The sequence below is a fragment of the Callorhinus ursinus genome, unplaced genomic scaffold, assembly GCF_003265705.2.
Source record: "Callorhinus ursinus isolate GAN/ISIS: 27379988/994484 unplaced genomic scaffold, GSC_fseal_2.0 scaffold15, whole genome shotgun sequence".
Classification (NCBI taxonomy): Eukaryota; Metazoa; Chordata; class Mammalia; order Carnivora; family Otariidae; genus Callorhinus; species Callorhinus ursinus.
Genome location: NW_027397077.1, coordinates 25,469,913 through 25,493,672, shown reverse-complemented (window position 1 = coordinate 25,493,672; position 23,760 = coordinate 25,469,913). Strand labels below are relative to the sequence as shown.

General features: G+C 36.7%; 1 protein-coding gene across 1 annotated transcript in view; it reads left to right on the top strand.

The window, feature by feature from the left end:
• Positions 1 to 11,866: 11,866 nt before the first annotated feature.
• The window catches only part of MDFIC2 (MyoD family inhibitor domain containing 2), a 111,689-nt gene continuing 99,795 nt past the window's right edge, over positions 11,867 to 23,760 (top strand). The window contains exons 1-2 of the mRNA XM_073901772.1: positions 11,867 to 11,993; positions 12,580 to 12,667. Of these exons, the coding sequence (XP_073757873.1) occupies positions 12,580 to 12,667 (88 nt within the window). The 5' untranslated portion in view covers positions 11,867 to 11,993. The remainder of the gene's footprint in view (positions 11,994 to 12,579; positions 12,668 to 23,760) is intronic.

The window sequence follows — 23,760 nt, the reverse complement described above, 5'->3', positions numbered from 1 at the left end:
TAAGCTATGGGAATACAGACATTCAGTGTTGCTGATGTGGCCCCCAGGCAGTGCACTACATGACTATAGGAGGTGGTGCCATTTATATGATGCAATGTAAATGGTGCACTCGTTCAGCCAGAGATCAGCCAAGGAGCAGAACTACCAGAAGACTCATATAGTAAGGAATCTGTTACCAGGAGTTGACCTTACACAATTTGAGGAGCTGGTTAAACTCTAGAAAGCTGCTGTTTTTACTTCTGTTATAGCTTCAAGTTGGCAGAGAAAGTAGTCAGGAAGAGAAGGTCCATGTGAAGGAGAGGATGACAGGATAAGCTGGAGTAGCTGTACCCATTCTCACTGCCTCCCGGTGAAGGGGCTGTCCTACAGGAAAAGTTAGTGCCCCTCACCATGGAGAAAAACCACAACCACCCAGGAGATGGAGAAGCTGCAGGAAGATGCAGGCGAAAATGGTGGCTGTCCACACCATGAAGTGAGCCAGCAGGTACTGAGCAACAAATGGGCAGGAAATACACAAGTGGCTGCTCTAGCCTTCCCAGTGAAAGGTTGTCTTTCAAATCTTCCACAAAAATATCTTCTGTGGCCTATTCTAACTGAAAATATGCAAGGAAAGGAATTCTGGGGAACAACGTTCAGCCTAGCTAAGCTGACATATGACACAGTCACCTCGTATACCCTGGAGCTCTGAAGTGCCCAACCTGCAGAACTGCATGGGTCAGCCTGAAGCCATTAGCCACACAATGGTACCATTCCTACCGTGATAAGAGCTGCAAAGATGAAGTACACTGGGATGGAAGAGACCATCCTAATGATACCATGCTGTCATATCAGGGCAGTTAGCAACTGGGAGAAATGAGCTGGCAGTGATGAAAACTTTCCTTTCAGTGGTCATAGTTTAAGATCCATAAGGCCTGAATGCAAATCCCAACCCTGCCACTTATTAGTATGAAATGAACACATTCATAATGATTTTGTTTCCTTCCACCTTTCACAATAACAAAAAATCTTAGGGTTTACATTTTTCTTAACTATGTGACTTATAATTCAAGATAAAGAACCTGGTACTTTTTATTTCTCCAAAAAGCAAAGAAGATGACATTTTCAATCTGCACTGGGGAAGAAGAAATCTCCCCCTTTATCACCTTCACCTATTCTTTCCCATATGCAACCATTATTTTTGTAAATTTCTACCCACTGAAATTTTCTTATCTCTTGTCTGGAAAACCCATTTTCCCCCTTAGAATTTGTACATTAGCAATTATGTATTGTTAGATCACTGTGGCATTACCTATGTAGGTCCTGTGTGGTTTTAACTTTATTAATTTCCTAATTTATGGATATACTGATATTCTTTTCCAATTAGTCTCTATGGCTCTTCAAAGAATTATTTTATCTCAGATAACATCAAATAAAACAGCTTACAATTTTTTATTTGCTTTATAGTTCTTTAAAGGATACAAAGACATCATTTGTGAATAGCTGATCAAATGTTAGAATTTCTCTTTGGATCCGAAAGTCCTGTTAAACTGAAATTGTATTTGAAGTTCAGTTTATTTAAATGTCCTGCTTTAAGACTGACCCATGAGAGGTGGTCTAGAGAAAAGACTGATCAAGATAAGATTTTTTTTCTTTCTCTCTCCTAGGTTAAAAAAAAAAAAAAGTATTCCTCACTGATGTAGGTAGAAGACCAAGTGCAGTATGAAATAAATTATAGTTGTCTGCCCTACTTGGCAGCGAAGATCTTGGAACTACAAAAGCAGAGATGCAGCCAAAGATGACAAAGAACAGGACAAAATAGGAGGAAAACAACTGCAGGCAAAAGATGTTAAGATTTAGGGTAAATTTTACTGACATAATGTATTGATTACAGAGGACTTCACTTTAAGCATCATCATACTTCCATTAATAATATCTATTAGTTTACATAATCATTTTAAATAATTATTAAGAATTTAGCAAAAGGTACTGTACTGTAAGAATCAATAAATCAATACGTTCTTATTAATAAATAATTTTAAAGTCATTTCTAATACAAACTCAGTAAACAACATCCTATATTGCTGCAATCACTGTCATCCAAGTGTTTCCAAAATATCTAGGTTTTGAGTGAGAAAGCAATAACTGCCGTTTCTGTAATTGATTTTTAAAATAAAATAACCTGAGTTTGCAAATGCACTAAAAATTCAGTATCTTTTAAAAAAATAATAGTCTACATTTATAGGAAGACAGTATGCCTCTTCATCTCTAAAATATAATTTTGAAAGGTTAAGGGGGTAGTGTCTTATCTTACTGTCTTTTTCCCCTTTAGAGGGTTTTCCAGCAGGTTCTAGTTGATCAAAGACCTCATAGTAGTCAAATATAAAGATGAGACAGTTGTAAACTCCATCTGGATACCAACTAGTCCTTTAAAAGTAAAGTTGTATGTTATAGGATAAAATTGACTTTGCAAGCTAATGGGTGGTATTTTTTTAAATTGTTTTTTCCTTTTTTTTCTTAAAGATTTTATTTATTTATTTGAGAGAGAGAGCTCACAAGTGGGGAATGGGGTATCAGAGGGAGAGGGACAAGCAGACTCTGCACTAAGCTTGGAGTCCAACATGGGGCCCGATCCCAGGACCCTGAGATCATGACCTGAGCTGAAACCAAGAGTCTGATGCTTAACCAACTGAGCCACCCAGGTGCCCCAAAATTATATTTTCTTTTTTTTAAGATTTTATTAATTTATTTGGGGGGGGAGAGAGAAAGAGAACACAAGCAGGGGGAGTGGCAGAGGAAGAGGGAGAAGCAGGTTCCTCACTAAGCAGAGAGCCCGATGTAGGGCTCAATTCCAGGATCTAGAGATCATTACCCAAGCAGAAGGCAGATGCTTAACCAACTGAGGCACCCAGGCACCCCATATATTTTCTAATCACAGTTTTATTTATTTTAGGTTCTTTCTCATTTTTTTCTCTTAAACTGTTTAAATTTGATAAAGGCTAAACCCACAAAAAGTAAAATCACAAACTTGCATACAGGGTTAACAGCTGTATCTGTAATATCCATAATGGAAAACCACTCAAATATCCATCAACAGGTGAATGGATAAACACACTCTTCTATGCCCATACAATGGAATGCAATAAAAATAAGTACACTGTTGATACAACAACATGGATAAATCTCAAGATCATTGTGCTGAACAAAAAGGATTTAGCAAAAAGAATACATCCTGTATGCTTCTATTTAGGTTGAGTTCTAGAAAACGCAAATTCATCTTCAGAGAATGAAAAAAGAAGATCAGTGTTTATGTGGGGATGGTGGTGGAGGAAGGGTTGGATTACAAAAGAAAGAGTAAACTTTTGGGGTGATGCAGATGTTTGTTATTTTGATTCTAATGATAGTTTTATGGGTAAATACATAGTCAAAACTGATCAAACCACATGCTTTAAATATGTGCCATGTGTTGTACTTCAGCTATATCTCAATAAAGTTGAAGAACAAATCACTCAGAATAAACATAATTGCTAAGTCTTTATTCAGTATTTACTATAGGCCCAGGCTCCTTTCCAAGCTCTTGATACTCATTAACATTTAACTCCCCAACAACTCCGAGGTACATAGCATTATTATTATCTCTATGTTACAGAGGAGGAAAATGGGGCAGAGAAGTTGCCCACTTTGCTCTCCCTCAACTGCCCAATTTCTCTACTTTCCCACAAGCCAAACCGGCCTCCCTAAATGATTTAGACAACCCTCATTGACTTAAAGTGCTAAATCCTAATGACTGGATCCCAATTCAAATTTTGGGAGTGAGGATATTGGATTGACCAGATTGAATCACCTATTTCTGACATAATCCATTGTGGCCAAGGAACAGGGTCACCCAGCACAACCAGACCCACCTCCATGACTGATGGAGGTCATTATCTAAGACGAAAGCAATTCTAAACAGGGCTCCCAAAGTACAGACTACATTGGTAAACTAACTCATTTTATAGCTCTCAGGAGTAGAGGGACTGAAGGTATAGAGCAAGGTTATGTGTTCAGACCAACAAAATATATAACGTTTTTATTTTTCCATAACTGATATTAACTTGGCATTTGAGCCCACATTTCTGATGATGATGAAAAACAAACTTACAAATTCAAGTTAGCTGAGTCTCTTCCAGCTTCAAAGAGAGGCTTTCAGGCTATATACAACTCCCTTTGGCTTTCCCTCTGGGTGGCAAATATAGTACATGATAATCCTCTGTCATTGCTGCTCTTCACTTAGCTAGCACTTCCTGATTGCGTTTGGGGATCACCTCTTTTTTCACTATTTCTTCTCCCAAAGTTAGTAACCCCTCCATCACCACTAGCTTGTATTGTTTCTGCAGCATCCACTAATGGCACCACTTACTGTGACTAAGGGTTTTGTTTCTATTTGCTGGCCTTTAGGACCTCTCTAAGACTTTTAAGAAGTTTGGGATTCTCTCCAGGTTGTCCTCAGAATACATAATATGATGAAAAATACTCGAGTCTTTCCACCTAGTTCTCTATCTGCTATTGATACTTAGATGTCACACTGGATGCAAAGATTTTTCTAAGTCTTGAAAACCACTAAGATACTTCTAGGAAAGTGGGCAAAGATCTATTCTGATGCTCTTCTCCAGATTACCTGGAGATCCTACTGTCCCTATCTTTCTAGGATTATCCAAGACAATAACGCACCAAATTTCTTTTTAATGAACATTCAGCATCTAAACCATAGTCAGACATCCCCTTCAAACTTCCTTCCTACTCACTTGTCAAAATTTAATTTGGTGGGGTGATTAACTCAAGCACTACTTTTAAGCAATTTTGTATTCTTACCTAATATGTGATTTATGGCTTAATTGTGATCTTAATTCTTTGGTACTTATCATAAAAAGGACTTGCTTCCAAAACTACTGATTCTTCTATGAACTTAAAATAAAATGAAATTTGAATCACAAAGATAAGACGTCCTTTGTTTTAGGTTCATCTGCCCTGCCCCAGGGGATGAGAAAGAAAGCAATCTCTGATGTCTTCTTGATTGGAAGGACAGTGGTAAAGGAATTTTTCAAAATTCTTTCTACTTTTGGTCATGATGGAATAAATGGTACTGTACTTGCATTTCTTCATATATAGTTATAAAACCAGACAAAATAAATGAGGAAGCTATTTTTCAGTGTTGGACAACAGGCAGAATCATACTGTAATTCTTGAGAGTAGGAAAACACAAATGATAAGCTATACATTTGCTCTATCTCTTGTCTTGGCAGCCCTTTCCCTACCATAGTGCAAGTAGGTGGAACTCAAATAGAGTAGCAGATGTGCTCAACTGAAGAGGCAGAGACTGAAGTTTGGACTGTTGAAGTGGCTAGAATTTTCAGGCCAGGATTCTGGAGATGGGAGAGCAGCACAAAGTAGGGAAGGGGCAGAGTTCACCACAAGTAGTCTTAGCTAAGCTCTTGGCTGTGCATGCATAGGGTAAGACACTAAACATCTTACAAAAAGTGACTTCTGTAGGGCTGAACAATTAATGTGGCTACCATGGTTAATATAGCTAGAAGACACTCTGGCCTAACTAGAGTGGACATATCTCACTGGCCACTTTGGACATTTAGTTGAGACCTAGGAAAAGACATAACTTGGCCATAACAACCAGATCTTTTAGCATGAGCTACATCATAAAACTAAGAAAAGAACTGAAATTGACCCACCCTAACAAAACATAAAACCAAACCTGATAGGATACAAAATATGTGCCAGTAATTTAATTGTTTTCTAGAATAAAATTCATCACTCTCTAAAAGAATGCAGCATAGTGTAGGACTCCCTACAATGTATCATCCAGAATGTCAAGGGTATAATAAAAAAATTAGTACACACTTGAAGAATCAAGAAAATGTAAAGTATAACCAAGAAAACAAACAGTCGGTAGAAGTTACAGTTGTTGGACTTGCCAATAATGACTTTAAACTAGCTATAATAGATACAATCAAGAAATTGAAGGAAAAGATGATGATAATGAGAGATAGGTGTTATCAGCAAAGAGGTGGGAACTGTTAGAAATGACCAAATAGAATGTAAATTCCAGTATATCTAAAATGAAGATATATCTAAAATTAAAAATACATGGGATTGCCTTAATAGTAGATTGAGGACTATAGAAGAAAGTGTTATTGACCCTGAAGGCAAATCTACAGAAATTATTCAATTGGAAGGATAGGGAGCAAAAACATGTGCAGAGCCTCTGTAACCTGTGTGAAAATATTAAGGAATCTAATATATGTGTAATTGGAATGTTTGAGGGAGAGAAAAGAGGGAAGGGGGCAGAAAAATATCTGAAGAAATAATGGCCCCAAATATCCTGAATTTGGTGAAAAACATCAACCAACTTGCAGAAACTAGAATCTCAGAAAAACCTAATTAGAAAAAAAAAAATACTAAGAAAATTACACCTGAACACATTATAGTCAGGCTGCTGGAAACCAAAGAAAAAGAAAAGAAAATTAAAGTGACCAGAGAGGGGAAAAGGCATGTTAGATGTAGGAAGGAGGGAAGGAAGGAAGGAAAGGAGGTGGTGGGGGGAGGAAAAAACTGGCAATCAAGAATTCTATATCTAGGATAAATATCCTTCACAAATGGGAGTGAACTAAAGAGGTTTTTAGATAAACAAAGCTGAGTTTGTCACCAGCAGACCTTAACTTCAAGGAATGGTAAACAAAAACAAAAACAAACAAAACCCAAAAACTAACCCCCAACACAAAAAAAAACAAAACAAACAAACAAAGCAAACCAAAACAACAACAAAGTAGCTCTTTAGGATGAAGAAGAATGAAATCAAATGAAAACTGAGGTCTGCTGAAAGGAATTGAAGAAATGGCAACTGTGTGGGTAACATTAAAAGAATTATCATTTTTTATTCTTTCTCCTAATTTCTTTAAAAGACAAATGACTGTTTAAACACACACACACACAACACACGAACACTGCCTGTCAGATTGTAACATTTGTAGAGTACAATATATGAAAATAATAGTTTAAAGGAGTGTGTAAGCCAAATTATACAGTTATAAAGTTATTACATTTAACATGCAGAGGAACTAAGTGGACTGCACTAAGTTAAGGATGCATATCATAATTCTGAGGAACCAAAAATCTTCGTAATAAACCCACCAGTGAGTGTCATCGACATGTTTAAATCTTTTCTCAGTGCCAGCCAACATCTAAGTCAGTAAAAGGAGCTCTATAAGGTATAAAAATAATTTGGTAAAGGTAAACAACTCTTTTTAATGATCTGGCATGAAACAAGGATAAAACTTAATGCATTTTATATCCTTGAGTGTTATTTCTTGAACCTAAACTTTTGATGAGATCTAACGTCTAATAAATCCTTGAATTGGTATGCCTGTGGTGTTAGCTCTAACCTTGCCCTGAGAAAGCCTGTATTGCAAATATGGAATTTTCTCCTTGTTTTATTTACCTTTGCCTCTAATGTTTTGGACCAATGTTTATTTACTCCATGTGTATTTTTGTATTGAGGCCAAAAAATCCCAAAGAGAATGTTAAAAATGCAAAATACCTGATAGCATTTATCGGTCGTTAGAATGGTTATTGAAAACATTTTAAGTAACTGTACGAAATAATACAGAGATTCCATTCTATAGCAGAAAACATACTGCCAAAGAATAGCACAACTTCCTATAACATTTCCATTTGGATCCAATCCACTAATCCTTCAGAAAAACTGCTCTACAAATTACATACCTCAAATCCAAAAATCTGCATTGGTAACTTCTCTCCACATTGATAAATATCATAGTGTCTCATTACACATACAATTTCATTGTTTTAGAAAAAACAGCAAGTGACAATGTAATGATCTTGAAGACAACAAAAAAGGCTAATCTGAGAGCACATAATTACTTGGTAGTTTGTAAGTTTCTAGGAATTTGTCCATTTCTTCCAGGTTTGCCCAGTTTGTTGGCATACAATTTTTCATAATTGTTTGTATTTCTGTGGTGTTGGTTGTGATCTCTCCTCTTTCATTCAAGATTTTATCTATTTGGGTCCTTTCTCTTTTCTTTTTGGTAAGCCTGGCTAGGGGTTTATCAATTTTATTAATTCTTTCGAAGAACCAACTTTTAGTTTTGTTAATCCATTCTACTGGTTTTTGTTTGTTTGTTTTTATATTGTTTATTTCTGCTGGCTTTAGGCTTTATTTGCTGTTCCTTTAGGTGTAAGGTTAGGTTGTGTATTTGAGACTTTTCTTGCTTCTTGAGATGGGTCTGTATTATAATATACTTCCCTCTTAGGACTGCCTTTGCTGCTGATAGCACATAATTATTTGTCTGTTAGGGAATGCTCTAGCCTCATGCATTCAATTTTATTATTTTCTTTTTACAGAAACAAGAACATGAAACATACAGTCAGTATAGGTTTTTCTTTTGGCAAAGATTGCCTTCTGCTGGATAGTTTGTCCTTTAAGTTTCTATCTTTAATCAGATTTTGACTAGGAACTAGAAATACTGATGCACGAGTCAAAATAAAAGGAATGGAATTATAAAAAGAGCACATTCAAACTATCTCTATTTAGAAAAGAAAACCAAAACAGAATTTAACAAGAAAACTTGAGGCTTGAAATCATATCCTTAGGTTTGAATTGTTTAGCTCATTATTTTAAGTAGACACAATGAACACAATTTGGGAGGAGGTTCTTTTTTAAATATGTTCTCTTTGAATTCTAGTAAAACCAGACTGACTTCTGAGGCTGGTTTGTCACTTTTTACCTTCATTCTGGACCATCTATTGTTTCCATGCTAGGTCTGAGATTCACTAGACGCAGATTCTCTTCTCTTCCTACCATCAACTGTGATTTATCTCATTCATCCCAAGGCTTTTGTGGCCCAAGGACATCTCTAGGTGAATGAATAAATGGTCTAAAGGTTGGCACGAGTATGGACTACCTTTAATGCAATGTCTCGCTCACAAGGACACTAGTGATACACAGTGGTTCGGGAAAAAGTACTTGGTGCCTATTCTTACCATCTTTACTGATAAAGTAGATGAAGGAAATTGAATATGATACTTATCAACATCTACAGGTCTCATAATGATTGCTAAAACAAAGACAAGAATAGAATTCAAAATGAGTTGTCTGGTTTCAAAAAACGGTGCTCCTCAAAATAAAACAAAATTCCATACAGAAAATTCAACTAATGTCAAACACTCTTAAAGATCAAAGCCAATTGAAAAGGCAAAGGGAAAATCAGAGGGCAGTGAGAGGCTAAGCAAAGAAAATGGATAAAACAAAATAATAAATATTCCAAGTGTTAGAACATGTTGGAAATAATATTGGCCAAAATTAGGTATTTCCAAATTAGAAATGCATTTTATCTTCATAAAAATTCCCTCCTCAGGACAACTCTTGCAAAGGGATTTTAAAGCTTGCAATTTACTTAACACTGGTTCTCTAATAATTGTATCATAGTAACTGCAAAAGTGAAACAAGTAGAAAAGATGTAGATGTCAAGGATAATCAGAGAACAAACCAGAAGCAAGAGTAATCTGTAACCTCCAAAGTAAGAAATGTGGACAGGAGTTTGAGTTATGGACTAGTCTTGGGACAGATAATTGGAAAATAGTTTAGATGAAGTTAAGTAAAATACATAAAAAATGACCACAGGATCTGACCCTTGAAACGTCACAGGCTGACAGGTTAAAATGGGTTCCCTGCCTTAAAACCACATGGAAAAAGAGATTAGATGACTTGTAAAACCCTAGAAAGATCCAAACTCCATTTTGAATCTTAAAAAAAAAAAAGTTTTATTAACCATACAGTTTAATACAAAAATATAACTGAAAATCAACAAGGAGGAATAACACATTCAAACAGTGTTCCTGCTCACTCATTATTCCCTTCTGGTTGTTTGACTGTCCCTTCTCCGTTAGCTATTTGTGCCTTACATTTTCTTACCTTCCATGCTGTCATTGTTCACTGTTTTAAGATTGTCATAACTATTATTTACCAAATTTCTTCCAGGCCCCACTAATACATACATTTTTAGATAATATGCTTTTCCAAAGGACAATGTCTAAATTATTAAGGAAATCAGATTAGGTCACCAAATGAATAAGGGACATAAAATGCTACAATAGAACATACCCATTTACGAGTGAAACTGCACTTTCTTAATCCCTCCCCTAATCTAACATTTGCCCAAACACTTTAATAAGTCCACTTTCATCTTCTTTTACTGAGAAGCCCACTTTTCCAATGGTGTGCCCTCTTCATTGCCACAGTCCAACAAATCCAACTTCGTTGGACTGGAAAAAAATGCCCTAACTATAGAAAAGAGAACCTAAAGGAATTTTTTAATAGGTGTATCCTAACTAAGACTTTGGGACAAAGGAAAACACCACCAATTGTATATGCTGGTTTCATTTCATTACTAATGTGTAGAATATACATTTTCAACCCAGATACATGTTATCTGTGAGGTTCTTAATGCTGTAGAATGTTCTCCTTTATAGCCAAGAAAATGAAATAATTTGAGAAGTATTTTTTACATAATAATCATAGAAAGAAATGCATGCTGTAGGAAGTAATAGGAATGAATCACTATCCGCTGCAATTAGAGAAGCCACACACTGAGCAAGATACAGAAGATGCTGAGATCTAGGCTGAGCCCTCATGGGGTTTATAGTCTTGGGAGGAAGATAAGACTGGTTTACGTGAGACCAAAATAGAGATGATTACACCAGGAGTCCCAAGTGGGATCGGAGTAAGGAGCAATCATTTCCAGGTAAGAGGCATCAAGAAGGCTTCAAGGTGGGAGTAGAAATGGAATTTTGAGGAAACATTTCTGGAATGTTAATAACAGAAGCAGGCAAGTTCAAGGAATAGGAGCATTATAGTTAGGTTGGAATAAAAGTTTAGGCACCCGGAGAACTATTAAGACTTGAAGCCACAGTTTGAACCTGATGTTATATAGAACCTGACCATTCGAGGCCTTCCTTAGCTGCCTGAAGATTTTATCTTATTGACAATGAGAGGAAGTGAAAGTTGTCTTAGTATGAGAATTGGATTATCAAGGGAGTTTTTAGATGATGAAACTGGAAGCAAAGTACAAGAAATGAAGTTGGTAAAGGAGATGAAATGGGTGCAAGGTGATCAAATAGCAGATAGCTGTCCGGGGACACTGGAGGAGGAAAACCACTTCGGGCCAAAAAATAAAGATTATTTTCCATGATGAAAAAAAAAAAAAGACAACATTTAGGAATGATGGACTATTTATCATCATGCATAACTAAGGATCTACTTTGTGTTGTTAACTTTGGGTTGAAAATTGTATGATCTTTGACTAAGAATCTAATGACAAATCCTCTTTTAAAATGTTACTCCAACTCCTTTTTGGAATATGTGCAGACTCTCAAAAAAAAAAAACTTGACATGTTTTCTTCTTGCCTAAAAAATGTTAGAAAAACTTGCTTTTCAAAATGTCAGCTGCAGGATGGACTTCTAGAGAATACAACTTTGTAGAGATTTCCCTTCCTTTTCTTTTAACCCACATAGTCCATGTCTATTTTTCCATATGTTTTTTCCACGTCCTTCACATTTAACCCCCTAAGTGATGAATGGTGGGTGTGGAAGGAGAGGGACTGGAGAAATGGTCAATTTGAAAAGAGTTCATTATTTGTACCCTATTTTGCAGGGTGTCATTTTAAATAAGTGCTAGGCTGGAAAAGGTTTTTATTGTTTTGAACGACAGACTTTATATTACCTTAAAAAAAAAAAAAAAAAAAAACCTCTCAGCGGCAAGTTAGATGCTTCTGGCAGCAAGACAAATCTAGCACCATCCAGGGAGGGAGCGTATTTGCTTCTCTGCTCACTTCTGTCAGGGTGGAGGAATGCTGGACATCCAGAGACAACAAGGAAGGCTGCCCAGAGCATCGCCAGACTGCTCCCCTGTCCCGTGCCTTGGGCCTCCTCCTTTGGGAACACGCAGGTAAGTTACACTGAGGTGCTGATTCAAGCGGAGTGTCCTAGCTCACCGTGAGCAAGCCATTCAAGTCAAGTGCAAATGCACTGAAGGTGCATTATAGGTCTCAGCACCTTCAGGGAGCTCCACTTGGCTTGACTTAGTCGTAAGGTTCTCACTGGATCCAATAAATTGCTGAAAAGGTCCTTTTGAGTTTTATTATTGGTTATATCTTTGTATATCACTTCACAGCATGCTTTTTTATAGACTATAAAAAAGACATTAAAATAGCAACTGAATGTGGGGTTTTTTTTTTTTACAAATCTGTGACTAGTTGTTAATCTGTTATTCTTTTGTGTTTAGAAATGATTAGATCTTATAGCCATCTTTACTGCTGAAAAATGAACCATCATACAAAGTTTAGTTCTCACTGTCAATGTTTTAAAATACTACAAATGGATAAAATGTAAGACTTAACATTAGACAGCGAGCTGAAAAATTAGAGAGAGAAAATTTTCCTATAATATGGCAGTCGTCTCTAAATATAAAGCTCAATGTTATAAATTCAGGTTCTTAATGAATTTTTTATATCACAAATTCTGTTTCCACTTAGATGTCAGAAACTGAGCTGGAAAAGATAAAAGTAAGAACAGCTGAGCTTTTCGAAAATGATAAAAATAACATTTCTTGGTTAAAGGAAGGTAAGTCCTCTTGCTGTTCATTTTCTATCAATGCGAAAAATTGTGCTTTTGTTTATTAGCAAGTGGTAGTGTGGGAGAGGGAGGAAAATGTCCCAGAAGTTCAAATAATGTTAGTACTTCCGATTTTCCTTTTTCTTTTTCTTCTTCTTCTTCTTCTTCTTTTTTTTTTTTTTTTTTGGCCTAAGTGGTAGTGTGAATGTCTTTAGTATTGAAATGCTTTTTGTATTCCCTATGCTGCAGTAATCACTGATTATTTTGTTGATAAGAAAATACACATTTTCAACCCAGATGCGTATTATCTGTGAGGTTCTTATGCTGTAGAATGCTCTTGTTTATAGCCAAGAAGACTAAATAATTTGAGAAGAAGTATTTTTTAAATAATAATCACAGAAAGAAATGCATGCTGTAGGAAGTAATGTCTACAAATAGAATCACCATTCAATGCAATTAGAGAAGCCACCTTCCCAGGGGAGAATGCTGTCGGCCACGGGCCCAGTGTGGGTAAGATGGTTGCTTGAAATACGCACACAAATCGATATGTTCTCCTAAGATGAGTACAAATTTGTGCACTTTTGAAAATATGTAGAAACTCGTGATTATTTACTAGAAGGTTTGGTTTTATAATCTTTTCATTATATGACTATCTTTAATGCCTCCTAAAGAAAACTGAATTAACAATTTATGTCAATAGATATGTGCCTTGTAGACTATTGCATGAATCTATCCAATTGTAAAGAGATGCCTAAGTAGTTGTCGCTCCTCAAAATTGTTTTATAAGGTCATAGGGGACTTGAATGTTTATGCCAAGAAAGCTCTACAACACCAAAACAATAATAATGACATCAACCACACTGACAATGTGTATCGAGGATTATGCTGAGTCATCATACCCATCCGAGGAAGCAGTAACTATTCCTAATTTTCAGATGAAAAAAGAGAATTTCAGAGAGTTCAAGTAAAATTGCTTCAAATCACAAAATTAGCAAGTGACAGAGCTGGGATTTGATCCCAGACTGTGCAACTCTATAGTATGTGAATTTTACCATGGGCTTGCACGGTGTTTCAAAGGAAAGATACTTAACTTACTTGTCAGGGCATGGTAGTGCTCAGATGTTTTTCTACAATGTTTAAATCAACACCTCCGCCTTTGCACCCTCACATCCGCTCTTATCCTTAATCCCACCCTCATTCAAAATGTTGACTTTGTAAAAAAAGATCATTTCTTCGGCCAGATGACCCAGTAAGCAAAATTAATGGCTGGAGCTCTCATCTCTATTGCAGACTCTGTTTCTGGATAAAGGCTGGTATGGACTCAAAACTATTTCAAAAAGCCATGGGGCAAGAAAATTCTCTAACTTCACATTATTAAATATTTTTAAATAGGATGTTTTAAAATACAATGCGGAAGTAAAAAAAATTGAACTTGAGTCAGAGATCCCCCTTGGTTTTTCTTGTGAACCCCAAACCTATGAGGACACAGGTGTTCTTCAGTACTACTTAGAGTGAAGTTTATATTATTTATTTTTGCTTTAGTTGCTCCAGGCTGTAGATGTCTCATGTAGAAGTAATGGTAAAATTGATAGAACAGTCAATTGTCTCCTGAAGAATTTTTTTTAAAAAATTGCTTCCATTAAGTACGATTTAGGCATTGAATTCTTGTATTCTATAAAATCTAATTTCCCAGGTGACCTGTTTTATCCCATTTGGACACTTCATTTAAGCTATACTCAAATTATGTTTACTATATTTCATAAAAGGAAATTGAGCCAGATGCTAGATGACAACATCTTAATTGGGAATTATCAGGATGAGTTAGTTTTCAAACATAAATGTCTTTTTTTTTTTTAATGTTAAGAAAAAGTATATGTGCTGGCTTTTTTTTTTTTTTTTTTAAGGCAAACTGGTGCAGTAGGAAGAACAGAGCATCTAAAACAGGCAGGTGTGGTTTTTAAATCTCAGCTCAGCTATTCAACAGCTACGTGACTGTGGCATTTTACCTAACCTCCCTGAGCCTCAGATTTCTTACTTAGCCAGGGACCATGATACTTGCTTTGTGAGATTATGGGGATAAGATTTCATTATTACTGTGGGGTTTCTTTCCCTTTTTAAGGCATGATTCAAAATAATGTAACTATGTTTTTTGAGATCTTGATTCACACTTTGAACCATCTGTAATAGTAACAGCACTGCATATTTTTATAGTATTTTACATAAATTCCTTCATTTAGTTTCTACAAAAATTGGCTATGCAGCAGCATTGTCCCCATTTTACAGATTAAAGTACTGAAGTTCAGAGAGACTTTGGATCTGCTCAAACTGGCAGAATAGTTAAGTGGCAGCCTAAATCTTTTTTTTAAAGATTTTATTTACTTATTTGAGAGAGATTGAGAGAGAGAGAGAGAGAGTGCATGAGTAGGAAGAAGGAACAGAGAAAGAGGGAGAAGCAGAGTCCCTGCTGAGCAGGAAGCCAGATGCAGGACTCGATCCCAGGACCCAGTGGAAGACAGATGCTGAAATGACTGAGACACCCAGGCGCCCATGGCAACCTGAATCTTGAACCCAGTTCTAAATTCCATTCCTGGCCTTCATCCACTTTGTCACAGTGACTCCTCCAGGGGTTATCAATCCATATTTTAAATTTATCAACCCCTCACTTTCAAAGAAATGAAATCAGATGCTTTAAAGTTGTTCAATTTTTTTTTCACGAATGACAAAAGTAGTTGCTTCTCACATCAATGTGTCTCTTGCCTTCCCCTGCAAGTCCAGCTGAATGCTCCCTGTTGTTACAATGGAGGGAATCCCAGCAATGCCTAATTAGGGTTGGGGCAAGCCTCCCCTGGTTGCACCTACAGAAAGCAATGACCTGAGTGTCTGGCCTCAGAGTGAGCCTGTGACCCACAGGAGTTACCACTGTCACTGCCAACCTCAGAACTGATATTCCTTCTAACCTCTCAACTTTAAACATTAATACAGTTTATCCGATGTGATTCAACATTTCTTAATCATGGCATTACTGGAAACAAAGCATGAGCATGTAGAGAACCATTAAAAAAAAAATAGAAAAACAAACATGGTCCTGTACTCAAGGGGTTTATCTAATTGTCTTCCTTTTGCCTGAAAGGCAAAGAGCCTCTTATTTACCTGCCACTGGCTCTCGGATGCGGATGGATCTCATGTGCCTGAAGGCCTCAGTCATGGTATCAAAGAGCTGGCAAAAGCCACACCCAGAGCTACTAACAACAATTAGAGGAAAAAGTGTTTGAGAAACATGTTGGCAGGCCTAAAAATGCACTCACTATAAAATTAACTGAATCTTGTTTGATTTCCTATCAAACCATCAGGCAATCTTACACCACTATTAGTCATCTTGCCTTTAAATGCCAGACTTTCCAAATCTGAGATGTATCAGATTCCTGGGCCCCAACTTAAGGAATTCAAGAGTATATAGGAAGCCCAGGAATAAATGCTGAAGAGCAAGACAGGTGATTCTGAAGTAAGATGTGCACAGACCTTACGTGGAGAAACTCTGTTTTAAGACCATCAGTGAAACACAATATAATTTTGAAATACGTACGAGGCAAGATGAACCATGAGGTAGAAGGGTGGACCAAAATAGGTAAGACAGGAGGTTTTAAAGGAGCTCAGGATCTATTTGCACAGGTGGAGAGGAGGAGACAGACGACAAGGAGCAGAGGCATCGGGGCTGGAAGACCCCTGGTTTGGTGCAAGGGAAATGGGCCTTCTGGCTCGTCATCTGTGTATGGGGAACGAACAGACTGAGTTTGGACTACAGGTTAAGTTGCTGGACGCAGGCTCTGGGTTGTCACGACAGGTCTCAGGGCAGGCACGAATATACTGAAGGGGGATTTGGGGATATAACCTGTCACTGATGTGCAGAGTGGGAAGGGACAGGCAGAGGCAAGGTTAAAGCAGGAGGGATGGTGATGGCTAAGACAGCAACGCATTCATTCAGGAGTCCAGAAGTGAGGAAAACAACCTGGATAAAAGTCATAACAAGGAGAGGAAGAAAATAGGCCCAAGTGTGAAAAACTTTATGAAGGAAAAATTGATATAACATAGAAATTGGGGGGAAAATTACAGGTGGAATAAGATGGCATGTAATGCCCCATTAAGCCAGGGAGCATTCTGGGTAAGCATTTTAGTGCTTGTACTTTACACCATTTGATACGGAAGAGAAACATCAAAATGAAGGGATGGAAGCCTTTAAATTGTTGCCATTTGCAGTTTAAAATCACAGCATTACCAGTGTTTGAACGGCACACAATTTTTTACAGTGTCTCCGGATTTTTCAGGAGAAGACAGAAATCTGGATTTCTGTGTGAAATCTCCAGATTTCTAAAGATGAAGTAAAAACAACAGCAGCAGCAATAATAAAGCACCAGGCAGGACAAATGAAGGCAGGTTCTGTGAGTCTATTGTAGCCCAGAGGCTACCAGTTTGTAACTTCTATCCCAAGAGCTTCTATCTCTAAACAAAATCTATTACAATTTCCTAAAAGGCACTTTTCCATAAGTATTGCTGCATTGGCACAGATATATATAAATAAACACACACATTTATAGGTATGAGCAAAGACAAGTATTTGACCTAAAAAAGGTAAAATTAAGAACCTTGAAATAAAACTTTTTCCTTCTAAAGAATAGCTGCTTGTAATTGTTTTAGTGAAACATTCTTTTTATGGGTGTAATAAGCAGAGGGAAGAACAAAATCATCCCAAGTTCTAAGTGTGCTCTCAGTGTAACAAGGCACAGTTTTGTAATCTAACTGGGTGTTCACTCCACCCAACAGTTGTTAAATTGGGAGATGCTCCAATGAGAAAATACATACTTGGAAATCGGGTGTGGTCAAATAAAAGGAGGGAGGAAGGCAATGCATAAGTTTGCTCGCACCTTCTATAAATGCCTGGAAGAAAAGAGCATGAAAAATGAAGATTCTATAGTTATTTTGAATCAAGTATCGCTCCTTTCCTATAGACAGTTACGTGGTGACTACGCTCTTTGGTGATTTCAAAATCATTACTAAATACATTTTAAAGTAAACTTCCCTAAACTTATTTAGCATTGAAGTAGAAGCATTAGGTCACCGATGACTTGGCAACTTGACAGCGCTGATTATCATTTAATCAGAGTTCATGAATATTAGAGGCTAGTAATCCAAGATACCGAAAACAGCCCAGAGGTCCCAAAAGCCATGTTCCCCAAATTCCATTTTCAATAAAATGCCAAACTTCAAATCCATCATACAAGAATCCCATCTCATTCCTGATCGATGTTTGTTTGCAAAGGAGACAGCAAAAGTGAGAATCTTACATTTATTGACATTCACACATTCACTGGCCTTCCCTTAATTCTAAGTGAAGACAGTTAACTTCATTTGCTCCAAAAATAATTTCAGATCATAAGCATTAAAACAGTTCCAAAATGCATATTTTATTCAACTCAACAACCCATTTGATGAGGCTCTTCTTGAACTCACAATGTGTTAGGCAAAGAAATAAAGATGCCAAAGACTGGTGATGTCACAGTCCCTGCCTCTAGGAGCTCATGTATCTAGGTGCTTTATTATAACGACTAATATTAATCCATGCGAATTCTCTCCCTCGGATAATTCTCATTTTTAAAGGGGTTTTCTTGTGTCTACCTTAAAAATTAAGACATGCTAATATCCATTTTCAATTGTTAACTGCCACAAATAACATATCTTGGAATGTCTTCTACCACGTATACACATAAAATGGAATCATTAGCTCTTATTTCTGTACTCTTCATTAGCTTATAAAAATGTGTTCCCTAATAATCAAAATACAGGTGAGTAAAAAGTAACAGCCAAATAGAATGTTGTTTTGTTTTTAAACACATTCGTAAGTGAAAATTAGATGTGAAAATTTGCCCTTGCAAGTCATATAAATAAGAAAAAAAGTAAAAGAACACGATTAATTTTACGAGCGTAATTATTTTGAAACTTTGAAGCAAGGTGATGTGATAGAGATTGGCATGGGGAATTATTCTTTCGAATCAGAAGAAGTTCTGAGGGAGAATATTTGAGTCGAGACCTAAATGACCAGAAGGAGCCAGCCGTGCCGAATCTGGGAAAAGCACTCCAACAGGGAGAAGAGCCTGTGCAAATAATATGGCTCAGCATGGCTGGAGGGGAGGAAAGGATGGGGGAGGGAAGGACAGAGGGAGGGAAGGAGGCAAAGGAAGGTGCTTAAGTGGGAAATAATGTAGGACCCTGCTGGCCACAGTCAGGTATTTGGATATTTGTTTCCTCACTGGAATTAGAAGCCACTGATGACTCCAGGCAGGGGAACATAGAGTCACCTATATTGTATGAAGGAAGGAGTGTATGCAGAAATAAATTAGAAGACACTGCAGTTGACCAAGCAAAAGATGACAAGTGAGATAGGATAAAACTTTGAAGGTGAAAGTGGGCGAACGGATTGGGATCTATTTGGGAGGTAGGGCCAACTCAACTGGCTGGCGCACTGGTGTGGGGCAATACAAAGAAATGAGTTCAGGGTGACTTCTGGTTTGAGATACTGCAGGACAGAAATGCTGAATGGACAAAAATGAGAGAAAAACTGGCTGGTGGTGCGAGAATCAGAAGGTCGGGGTGGGTCAGGTTAAGTGTGAAATGTCCAGGAGGTATCCCCATGAAGATTATCGACTGAGCAATAGGATATAGAGGATCAGTTGTTCACTTGGACTAATGTCCATGGAGAAAGTCTGCTAGAGATTTTGCTTAGACCTGAGAATGAGAAGGCATTTGTTGGTGGGGAGAATGAAGGGAATGGAATACAATTTCAGGTCAAGGACTAAGGCGGGAGAGAACACGTTATGCTCTTTGTGAATGAAGTAGATGAAAACAAAAGTGTCTGGAGCATTTTGATCCAAAGGAAGGTTGACAAGCAATGAGTCTGGAGAGTTTGCTCAGGAACAGAGCTTTGAACCTTTCATAGACCTTGGTCAGCGTTTTGGATTCCCAATCATTACCCTGGAAATGCCTGCAAAAGATATATTTTATATTGTAGTAAAAATATCCCACTATATTTTATTCTCAAAAGAATGTAAGGTAAGAGACTAACAAAGGACAACACATTACTTTCAATATCTAATAATTACAACATAATTACCAAAAAGCTTTAGTAGTTTTTATTAGTCAGGGTTCTCCAGAGAAACAAAACAAATAGAATGGATGGATGGATAGATGATAGACAGATAGATAGATGATAGATAGATAGATGATAGATAGATAGATAGATAGATAGATAGATAGATAGATAGATAGATAGATAGATTTATTATGACGAGGGACTGGCTCACACAATTATGGAGGCTGAGAGGTCTCATGGTCCATTGTCTGCAAACTGGAGGCTCAGGAAAGCCAACAGTATAGTGCCCAACTAAGTCCCAATTTCTATGAGCCAATGATGTAAATCCTGGTCCAAGTAACAAGTTCTGAGAAACAGGAGTATGTCCAAGGGCATGAGAAGATGGATATTCTAGTTCAAATGAGGAGAGAAAATTTGCCTTTCTTCTGCCTTTTTGTTTCATCTAACAGATTGGATGATGCCTACCCACATTGGTGAAAGCTTATTTAAAAAAAAAAAATCAGACTACAAATTCAAATGTTAATCTATTCCTGAAACACCCTCATGGACACACCCAAAATAATATTTACCAGCTACCTAGGTATCCGTTAGCCTAGCCAACTGACACATAAAACTATTCCTCACATAGTTCTTGAGAAAAAAGAAAAGTAACAGACAGTGATTCTAGCTAAATTAATAAAAAGAGGAATTTATTGGCAGGCTTGGAGGTAGTTTACAGTCTAGAGGGAAAATCCAGGTCCAGAATGGGCAGGAACCAATCTAGCTCTGTTGTTCCAGATAGCAAGACTTAACAACATACTTGGGTCACCACTCCTAGAACAAATTGGCTCTACATACTTTCCTGTCCTCTTATACTCAAGACTCCAAATCCCAAGGAAGAAAGCTCAATAGCTTTGGCCATGAGTCCCCCTTGTGGTTAGGCAAGGCAGGAACCCTGACAGACAGTACCATAAGACTGCATGCTTCTTCCGAGGGAATTCAGGAAATTCAGCAACAGAATAGAGGGAGAACAGATGCTGTGTGGCCCCCAAATGATGTTGACTCCACAAGCCAGTACCCATGATCTGACTTCTAGTGCTTTTCTCCACAAGGGAGAATATGTTCTTAAGAATCTGACATGTGCTATTGATGGAGTGGCTGAACATTTCAGGAAGAAGAGTACTTACTTTAAATGTATTGGCCTTCTACTGAAGTTCAAGTGTCAGAATCATTTTGATTCTCTGATAACCTTATTTTATGTTTAGAAAGTTCAGTAAAAGATGAGATATTCTGTGTTCTCATAGGTCAACAAATTAAATTCCAGTGTCACATCCTACAGCTGACGTTTGAAATTTCTTTCCAACTAAGCCTATAAAGTAGTAAGCTCATTTCTTATAAAATGATGATGTTGATCCCAATGGAATGGAAGGCCTACAAGATGCCGTGTCAGCCTTGAGACTATGACCGGATGAATTAATCAGTGCAAAGTCCCTATAAGTTGTTAAACAGCAGATTTAAGGACTCTCTTTCAATGATGATAGGGCAGTACATCAAGTCCAGAATGATCTTAGCTCACCATTATTAATTGCAATTTTATGAACTAACAGTGAAACAATCTGTAGAGACTGGAAGCCATCTCTCCTGTCTTAACAGGAAGAAGAAAATTGTAGATAACTAGAAACTTCAATAGATTTACCCTTTCAGTTGAGATGTTCAAGAGACACATTCGTTTTCTATACGTCACAACAGCTGTTGACGTGGTCCACTTAATCAACATTAGTAGAAAGAGCAATCTTTGAGTGAGAGAAAAAAGTCCCTTATTTTCTATGCCTCAGGAATAAGGACATTCCATTTCTTGTAAATTCTACAAAGAAATACTTTATTTTTATATGATTATGGCCCATTTCTTTCAGCTTAGGAACAGCATTTAGAGGGAATATACTCTCTAATAAAACGCACCTACACTAGGTGTTCACCAGACCATTAGTAAAAAAAGAAATGTGAATAGAGCAAATGAAGACATCACTCTACAGGCATAAATCATTTCAACCATTTTAGCCATTATTTAAGCCTGTCGAAAAGTAAATGTGCAGCAAAGACGAAAAGCAAGGGCAATGACAGTAGTTTTGCCAGTGTCTAACTTCAAGAAAAAATAGAGAGGACAACTCAGTAGAGGCGTAGTGTTAAATAAGACATCAGGAAATTCTTCCTCTTGAGCCGAATTTCCACACCAATGTGGGTTTGAAAAGAAATAATTACATTGCAGCAGGTAAGAAAGGTGCTTTGTGATGTCTAATCTCAAACAACAAACAATAGGAAAGGAAAATCTGCATTTTAGCTCTTCTTTCACTCACCAATTTTTTTTCTTTTTAATATTTAGAAGAGTCAACATGACAGATAGAAAAATAAATTTCTTCAGGAGTTACCAAAAGATGGGTGCTAATACTAAAACATCTTACATATAAGTTGCAAAAACACATACAAAGTACATATAAATAAACTCTTCCAGAGAAAAAAACATTTCAAGAGTTATATTCAGGCCACGGTTAATAAAAAGGAAAAAACTCCACTCTATGCGTGTGTCTTAAAACTAATTTCTTACAACAATACATGAGAAATCAGATTGATAAGATAAACCATTCATTCCATAAAACAAGTACAAAATAATATGAAATTAAGTAAACCAAAACAACAAATGTTTTGATTCCCTACAAGACACAGACTTAAACAAATAATATACTCTGCCTCCCACGCCCAAGGACCTTATAATTCAGTTGGGGAAAACAAAATATCAACAGTACATTCTGTTTGCCACATGATTCAGACAGGAGCAAGCTCATAAGTAAGCTGTATTTGAATCATAGTAGATTGTACACGAACCATTTGGATGGAATCTTTCCGTATCAAATTTCTCACATACTAAACCATACGGGTACATCCAATTCCTTAGATAGATACAGATTTCTCTTAAGATTACAACAGTGCTTTTTGGTTTGTTTCATCTTTAATGGATTTAGCAGATTTGATTTAAAACATCTATACTAAGGAGTCATTTGAAAACAGCCGAATTCATTTAAAAATATTAACTTACTGGGTGATGGACATTGGGGAGGGTATGTGCTATGGTGAGCACTGTGAATTGTGTGAGACTGATGAATCACAGACCTGTACCCCTGAAAAAATAACACATTATATGTTAATAAAAAAATAAAAAATAAATAAAAATATTAACTTAGATTCCTTACAGTCTCTTAAAAGAAAAGACCTTTTGTGTAAACATCCTTTAATGTATTACCAGCCCTTTTCCTTAAAAAAAAAAAAAAAAGAGAGAGAGAGAGAGAAAGAGAAAACAACTGATATCCTCATCTTAAAATGAGGAAAAACTGTAACATAAAGAGATAGAGATATTTAATAGATAGTAAGGGAGTTCATGTTTCCAAGGGAAATTCTTAAGGGAATAATTTATTCCATGAAGAGGGAAAATTAAACTAAGGACTTTTATAAAAATTAAAACAACAACACAACCTAGAGGCATAGTGTTTTTATAGATCATAAATATATTGAGTGTCCAAATTCAGTACTCTGGTAAGCCTTTAAATTCTTGTAGGCAAACATCTACTAATTAAAAGACGGCCACTCTCGAGTCCCGGTCTTCCATGCTAAATGATCAAGTGTGAGATCTGTAACATAACTTGCTCTCTAATAGAGGAACGTGCTCTGCCTCAGTTTTACTTAAGGAAATCAGTCTCATCTTGGACTCCCCTGGAACCAACTAGCAGAAAGAACGTGTTCTTATCATTTAGAGATCAATAATGCTCCATAGGAACCAAATTTACATTTTGTTTACTTATTTATTTATTAATTTTAATTTTTTTCCAAATTTAAATTTAAAAGCACTGAACAGAAAAAAAAGTTACATAGTTTTAAAATTATATATGTACTATATAAAATTATATATAAGATGTAACTATGTACAATAGTT